The 8,470-nt window shown below is 39.3% G+C and overlaps 1 protein-coding gene across 3 annotated transcripts in view; it reads left to right on the forward strand.

Annotated features, from left to right (window-relative positions):
* LOC123971521 (tensin-3-like) overlaps positions 1-7,822 on the forward strand; it is a 50,685-nt gene extending 42,863 nt beyond the window's left edge. For all 3 annotated transcript variants that reach the window (XM_046050402.1, XM_046050403.1, XM_046050404.1), the window contains 10 exons: positions 817-1,280; positions 1,987-2,070; positions 2,214-2,345; positions 2,645-2,737; positions 3,859-3,936; positions 4,652-4,729; positions 4,935-5,103; positions 5,185-5,253; positions 5,627-5,656; positions 6,578-7,822. In XM_046050402.1, coding sequence (XP_045906358.1) covers positions 817-1,280; positions 1,987-2,070; positions 2,214-2,345; positions 2,645-2,737; positions 3,859-3,936; positions 4,652-4,729; positions 4,935-5,103; positions 5,185-5,253; positions 5,627-5,656; positions 6,578-6,719 — 1,339 coding nt within the window. In that variant the 3' untranslated portion in view covers positions 6,720-7,822. The remainder of the gene's footprint in view (positions 1-816; positions 1,281-1,986; positions 2,071-2,213; positions 2,346-2,644; positions 2,738-3,858; positions 3,937-4,651; positions 4,730-4,934; positions 5,104-5,184; positions 5,254-5,626; positions 5,657-6,577) is intronic.
* The last annotated feature ends 648 nt before the right edge of the window (positions 7,823-8,470 follow it).

The following is an 8,470-nucleotide window of genomic DNA, read 5'->3' on the forward strand; positions in this document are numbered from 1 at the left end:
AGGAATGTCTTTTTACTTGTTGAAGTCACGACTGACAGCAAGTGATTTCCTAGGCTTCTACAAAATACCCAAACAAAGATATGATTAATCATATTACTCACTCAAAAAATCCAAAAGGTGCAGAACCTCCTTGATTTTAGCTGACTTTTTCATGCCGACTACTCTTGGGGGTTGAATTTCTGCAGGAAATCTGTTTAATTGCTGTACAGCAGAAAGGAAAATAGCTTTATGACACAAAAAGAGAATCCTTTGGAACAGCTTGCTGTCCTCAGAGTTTCAGTACAACCACTACTGCTACTGCACTGCAAAGTAAAATATCAACTTATGGAATAACTTTTATTCTTAAGTTAGGCTGTTATACTTCATGTATGTTGTAGTGTGTACGTTTACACTTAAAGCCCTTGGGGTTGCATAGACAGGCATCTAATTGATGCACTCATCTAGCTGCCTACTACTAGTGTCTTCAAGTAAGTACAATACTACAATATGCAATCCACAAACATCCTTTGAATCCTTAACTTTCTCACTCAACACTGTACAGCTCACCCAGCGTAGTGGGTGCTCCCCTCCATCCAGCAAACCCTGTCACCTGTGCAAAGGTCCCTGCTTAAATTACGTTTGACACAAAGCAGACAGGTCCTACTGGCCCGCTGGAGTTCGGCACCCAACACACGCAAAAATATATATGGCTCTTTCATAAATACTTCACTGTTCATACATTTTCAGTTCTAATGTCTTCTAGGTAGAGTTTGAATGCTTCCATTTGAAAATATTTACATGACTATTAATTATCTGGACCATGTTTTTCTTCTGCAGCTCCACGCCTCCACCTGTGTGGCACGACCGGACTCCAAACTCCCTGAACTCCCCGTACTCCCCGTATCCCCCCCAACCCTCACCTCCTCTCTCCCTCAGCACTCCCAATGCCCACAGCTCTCCCCGGGGGGCTCTGAGAGGCATGAGTGGAGGTCTTGGGGCCCGCAGTGATACAGACAGCACAGACTTGTCTTCGTTGTTGTTAGGGAACGGGGGCCTGGAGCACAGCCTGCTGGAGGCCATGGACGGCCTCGGGAGTCTGAACCTTGTGGGAGACGGGGGCCTCCCTCCAATGCTGCCTGACAAAAAGAGAGTGGGTGAGAGTGGAGAGCTTGGTTCCCGCTCCCCTTCTCTAAGTGGATTTTCCAGCCCTCACAGTGGCAGCAGTCTCAGCATCCCATTCTCATCCCCCATGACCCCTGACCCCCTTAGAGGACTCAGCGGGGCCCAGTCGCCTGGAGCAGGTATACTGTCCCAGATTGTTCCAGTCCCATGAGGTTTATCTTTCTGTCTCTCTCTGTGGCATTAAAACATTTATTGTCATCTATCTGCCTCTTATAAATGGTTAGCTAACACAAATTGCATTGACCAATTTCACTTTTTCAGGAACTTCCAACCACATCTCACAGACTTTTATCACTAACAGTTGGAGGTGTCGTTTATATAATATTTTATCACTCAACCTGAGTCAGTCCCTCAAAACATTCATGATCGAGCACATAGTAATCAATCAGTCACAGGGGCAAAACAAGTCATTTTACTTTGCTACCTTAAGAAATGTGTTTTTGCATTTTAGGGTAAAATAAAAATTGTATTTCGTTAATAATCTAATTTAACTGATGAAAATTGCTTGCAGCAAGGATTATAGTAATTGGAACATTGCTGCTAAATTTACTTTTTAAACATGTATGCTTTCAGAACCACAAATAGAATTATATTCACGTCAGTATATGTATTGGTGTGAGAACAGACATTTCAGACAAGAATATCTCAAAAAATCTCAGCACATTGTTAGAGATGAATAAAGTGATAATACAATGTTTTGTCATTTGGGTGTACTGGCCCTTTTACAAGTCTCACTTCCTTTTGGCTGTCATATTTGCTGTCTTGTCATATTTACGCCTTTGCCAATCTGAAACCTAACATAGAGTCTTAATCTGTGTCTTGCAGACTTTAGCAGTAAGCAGGACACTGTGAAGTTTGTTCAGGACACCTCCAAGTTCTGGTACAAGCCTGACATTTCCAGAGACCAAGGTAAATATTGGTCTTGGACAGGAGAGTCTAGCAGCCACTTCCAAGCAGATAATACTCCCTTGTGCAAAGGTTTGCACCTTATACAATATGAACATGATGATTCTAACTTTAGCTTATATGTGTTTCCTCCCTCTGTTGAACAGCCATCATAATGCTAAAGGACAAAGAGCCGGGCTCATTCATTGTCAGAGACAGTCATTCATTTCGTGGGGCATATGGATTGGCCATGAAGGTGGCCACACCCCCTCCGTCTGTGTTACAACAGAGTAAGAAAGGTAGCTGACAAAGTCCTCTGTTAGTCCAGCACTGCAACCATATGAGTAATTCATATGTTCAGTGGTGTTTTGTGTGTTATACATTGTGATTTACTAAAGCAGATTTGTGAGGTTTTTTCTCTGCAATAAATTTTTTGAGCAACTGAATAAAAAATGTCTGAGCAACTTTTTTTATATATATATTATTTGTCATATTTAAATTTCCTAAAAGTTCCATCTACCAATCAACAACAACATATGCTGAATACTAAGCTACTATACTAAAATATACTGACTTTTTGTCTGTGTCTCTGTGCTAGGGGACCTGTCCAGTGAGCTGGTGAGACACTTCCTGATAGAGTGCACACAGAAAGGAGTTCGTCTTAAAGGGTGCCCCAACGAGCCGTATTTTGGTGAGAAAATAAAACTTTATCGAGTGTTTTAGATGATTTCTCACATTTTTGCTGCTGATTTATCCATTATATAAGACTAAAAGTTTCTAAAACAATGTTGAGTATTGAGATGGTTAACATCTTGCATCACAGTGTATTGAATTTTATATTGTTATGTGGACATGGGCATCGTGATATTGAACATTGTCTAGTAATTCATTTGAGAAACTACTTATGGATCAAATAAGGGGTTGGCAATGTCTCTTTTTGACTAATCCAGTGAATTGAATACCTGACAAATCAAGTTCATCAGATGGATGATCCAATATTGCCATAAAGAAGTCCTGCTCGTTATGAGTAGTGTAACAAAATCTGTGACGGGTTTCCAAACTTCGCTTGTCTCACAGTACAATCGTATCACCTTCTCAGAGCATTATGCAGAATAAAACACTGATACATTTTGTCAGTCTAGTACACATGGTTATTACACTGGCTTGCCTGTCACCCAAGTGAAAAATTTAAAAGTAAAAAGGTTGCTGTGTTTATACTCTGTTTAAGCAGTATTCTAATGTTGAAGCTGCTCCAGGAGTATCAAAGGCTAACTGTTTAACTGAGTAGTATTTATTTTGTGTTTTCTAACATATTTATCTGCGAGGGGAGTACTTAATGCTGCTGTCAGATAAATGGTGCGTTATTTTATAAGTAAGGAAGTTATTGACCTGTATAATGAAGCATTACTGATTAATGTTGAAGAGTAAAAAGAACAATATTTCCCCTAAACAGTAACACTAAAGGTGATAGTAAAGGACTAGTGCTGTCCATCAACCCAAGGCCAGGCCTGCTGTACTATTGGTGCAATAAAGCACAACACATTAAAGCTGAGCTGACATTTGAACTGTTGTCATCAGCACTATAAATCAGTCCAGTGAGCTTTTTTGCTTCCTTAAATCCATCCGTTAATCTACTGAGGTTTTTAAAGCACGTTGTCCCAGGATTACAATGCGTTTCCTCTGACACCCTCTACTGCTCAGTATGGTGAGGTGCAGCTGGCTCCTTTATTCTTCACACAATTCATTCAGTCTGGGGAGCGAGGCTTTTTGTAAAATCTTCTACATGCATGTATATTCCTATTTTGTTGACAGGAAGTCTCACAGCTCTGGTGTGTCAGCACTCCATCACCCCTCTGGCTCTGCCCTGTAAACTCATCCTGCCTGACAAAGGTAAACTGTGTGTGTGTGAATTTACCTTGTAGCTTAACCCGTGGATGTGTGTGTTTCATGTTTTTATATCTCATGGGTGGAGACTGCTTTTTGAAGGTTAAGACATGATTTTAGGGTCTGTACTTTAGGCATGAAACAGTTTCAGAAGGAAAGTAAAGCTGGATATCAAAACCTCAATTATCACCTTTTGTCGTCTTTTGAGCATCAGAAATTGTTCCCAAATTGCCACTAAATCCTTGGTGATGTTTTTATTCTTTTGCATTTGGTCTCTATTACAAGTAAAGACAAATCAATTCTTTACATTGAACTATATTGAATTATTGCTTGATGTTAATTTTATACTCTTTTGACAAAAGTCTTGAACAGGCGCTTGTGTTGGGAATTTATCAACTTCAACTTAAGTTTATTTATGGTGCTTTTAAACTACTACTACTAACGCATTAACATTTCTTACACCTAGTTATTTTAAGTATAATATAAGACAGCTATATAATATTGCTGTTGTTGCCCATCAGAGATCATTAGTATTAAAAATGTTGCTAACAACCCAAAAAATTTGAATATATAAGCAGTTCCCAGCCTTATATGCAAGTGTGGTTGCGCACGTGTGTGCATGCCTTGTACAAATGCATCGTTTGCAGGCAACTGGACAGTGCGCAGATGCACTTTGTGTGTTTCCTGGTCAGTACACTCTTGTCTGTGTTTTTTCTTGCAGACCCAGTGGAGGAGCTGAATGACTCGCCTGCACAGACAGCAACAAACTCTGCAGCTGAGCTCCTCAAACAGGGAGCAGGTATGAGAAAGACACCACATATATACACGTGAGATACAGAGATGAGATATATGTGTTTGTGTGAATTGTGTGTCTGTGCAGACCATTCATGTAATATCTACACACAACCTGCATGAGTTAAAACTTCAACAGCTACGACACACACATAAAACTTGGTTCTGTGTCAGTGAATAAAATGAATGTGTGTCTGTTTGTGTTACTGCAGCATGTAACGTGTGGTACCTGGGCTCTGTGGAGCTGGAGTCTCTGACGGGACAGCAGGCGGTTCAGAAGGCGACCACCCTTACACTCTCCAAGGACCCTCCGCCAGCATCCACTGTCGTCCATTTTAAAGTGTCGGCACAGGGGATCACGCTCACTGACAACCAAAGGAAGTGAGTGTTCACATATGTCCAAACATGTGCAGATACAGATCTGAATCCACATGCTCATACAGACTGTCTCTGTTCCTGCAGGTTGTTCTTCAGGAGACACTACGCTGTCAACACCGTCATCTTCTGTTCTCTCGACCCACAGGGCCGGAAGTGAGTATCATGGCTTCATATCCATGAACTGAAATAAGACTATTGTCATTATTCATATATATTCTCACAGAAAGCACCAAAAAGAGCACGTCTCCACCGAGGCTTCACAATCCACTTAACACGTTATTTTAATAAAAGCAAAATTAAAGTTGATAGTGATGAGAAGATATTTTTGTATTGGATTTATATACTGGATATTTTAATTATTGTGAGATTGTTGAATAAAAGACATTTGTTGCCGAATCAGAATAGAGACTGGCTTTTTTATGTTTAATGTATTTTTAATTTTTATATGTGACATATAAATATATACAGTACATTTGAGGGCCAATAACAGTTTGATAACTTTCTTATGTTGTTCTGTCCCAAACAGATGGACAAGAGGCAGTGGTTCTACTGCAAAGTAAGTCCCTTTTATTTACTGTATGTCTTGACTCTTTCATTGCAGGTTTTTTCCCTCCCTCTTCACCTTGTTCTGATGATTGCATTTCTTCTTAGTTAAGAACTGAAAAAGTTGTGTATGTGAACTACATCTTCAGTCACACTGATAAGCCTGATAAGTCTATTTGGCGGTTGCAGGAAGAAAGAACTAACATGTGAACAGCAGATGCAATAAGTATCACCATTACATAATTATAAAAATAAATATGTCTTTGTTTGATAATGTGACATACAGAGGTTCAGAACCCAGGATCTCAAGAGCCAGACTGTGTCTTGTTTAGGTGGCCTTAATGTTTTTCTCCATGTCTTTAAATACACTCTCCCCCTGCACAGTTCAAAAGTGGTTGTAAAAGAATTTCTTTCTTCATGAGGTACAGCTGTGATTAGCTTGAATTCATGTCAAGCACAATTAATTCCTATGTTGCCATTTAAAGTTTTTATTCATAGAAAAGTTTAAAAACTTAAAAACTCCAAATATCTGTAATAATTCTGGGGCATTAGAGAGCATGATGGAGATTGACATGCAGTAAAGGTACCTGGTAAATTTTGAATGGGGGAAGTTGATATTTGCCTAGGCCAGCAGGACACATGAAAACTCTGCATTTTCTTTATTGAGGTATAGAACATTTTGCTGTACTTCAGCTAAAATACATGTTGTCAGCTTACTGAGAAAATGGATAGGCAATGGAGTGGTTTCAGAGTATGCTTTTCTGTCACAAAACAAAACAACAAACAAACAACCCTTTTAGTGACACTTCAAGCCTACAAAGAGTCTGTTTGCTACTCAAAGGACAGATTTTGGTTGCAGTATCACTTTAAGTGAGACACTGAATACTGAGCTCTTGCATGTATTTTCATGTTTGTCTTTGTCCATTTCTTCCAGGATCTTTGGATTTGTAGCCAGGAAATCTCAGAGTGAGACTGAAAATCTGTGCCATCTGTTTGCCGAACACGACCCTGAGCAGCCGGCGAGCGCTATTGTCAACTTCGTCTCAAAAGTCATGATCGGGTCACACAAAAAGTAAGGAAAAAGAAACTCACTGCAGAGTGAAGAACCTGGACTGGGAATCAACTTCCAACAAAAAATATGAACCTGCACACTCCAGCACCCGGTGCTGTTGATCCATCCTGCGGAATAAACTTTTGTACTGACTGCACTGCAGGATGTCGCCACCAGAGGTTGTATATAAGTATAAAGAAAAACTCACCAGCAGGAGGCTGTGACTACTTTTAAAAGCATTTGTGTAAAGTTGTGTAAAATCAGAGACACTTTTTCTCCAGAGGTTTTCGCATGAGAATCAGATTTTGTCACATTTTGACTACCTTCTCTGACCTGCATCTTCAGGCTTGCTATGTATGTACTATATTACACTGAATTTTGTTGGGGCTGGCAGTCACAGCTGACAGATATAACATATTTATATTTTGCACGTAAACACATATTTTTAAGTATGACTATAATTCCCTGTAAATCAGATCAACATCACTTCTGTGCAAACCACAGGCCAATTTAACAAAACCAATCATACTGTCTCATGACAAAGCCAGTAATGTGGTTGCCTTGTCCTTAAGGTGGATATATTGTGTTGTGTTTATAGTATTTATCCCTTTTTTTTACAGATGTGTAAAAGTCTTTCTTTTTCCTAAATATACTTGTCAAATAGTTTTGTATATTAACACATACTGTACATTAGGATTAAAGGCAGTGTACATCAGTATGTATACAATTATGTCACATATTGTTGAGGGAAGAATATGATATAGTATTTTACACAGTAGGATACTGCAGCACATAAGCTGCCCCCTTGTATATTTGTTGTATTACTAATATAAATGCTAATATGTTCCTTTTACAGTAACACAGTAATACGGATTTATGTATAGTTATTGTGCCATGAAAAAGTCATTTTGATTTTCCCTAATAAGAGATGAAATACAGTCACTATGATAAATGTCAAACTTTTATTTCATTACAGTATTTTTTTCCATTCACAGCTTCCTCTAGTCATCAAAGTAATCTTGTGCTGATTTGTAAATGATCGTTGATCAGTTGCCAAGGCATCTCTAATTCCATCATCTTATTAAAGCTTTGGTGCACCAAGTCACATAAAGAAAAACATTTTCTTAATTGCTTCCAGTGGTATTGACCAATGCATATTGTTCTGTGTTTTATTAGCCCATGGTGTATTGTTGTGGTCAGTTGTTAAATGTTGATTTATAAAGGGAAAAAAGGCATTTTGTTGATGGTGCTCATACATAATGAAAACTGTTCACACTGAAGTTTCTGAAAAGATACATTGGTAGTTAATTTTTAAAGGACTGTGCTGGTGTTATTTTGTATTTTTTGTCAACAAATCTTGTGATAATATAAAAACCAACAATGTGTTTGTCAGGACCGGTGACCGGAACTCAAACGCAGACCAGAGTTAGGAGATAAAACAAAAGAGAATTTATTATTCAGCGATGCACAAACAAAACGTGGGCTTGAGTGGTAGGTGATTCCGATGGGCCTGAGAGGGGACGGGGGGGATCCGGGTTCCTGTGCTCTGAATTTCACAGTGCTGGTAGGCAGAACTGTGTCCGGCCGCTGGGCTGATGGTCTGAGGTTGGAACAGGGGAAAAAAACGAGCAACAGGTACTTCAATAAGTTGAACTTATTGAGTTCTGGTTCTAGTTGGCTGGCGTGTACTCATACTAGATGATTCAATGATCCGGTTAGGACTGGAAGGTTGGTCTGGCTTAAATGGGTAAGCTGATTGCAGGATGTAGAACAGGT

The sequence above is a fragment of the Micropterus dolomieu genome, linkage group LG05, assembly GCF_021292245.1.
Source record: "Micropterus dolomieu isolate WLL.071019.BEF.003 ecotype Adirondacks linkage group LG05, ASM2129224v1, whole genome shotgun sequence".
NCBI lineage: Eukaryota > Metazoa > Chordata > Actinopteri > Centrarchiformes > Centrarchidae > Micropterus > Micropterus dolomieu.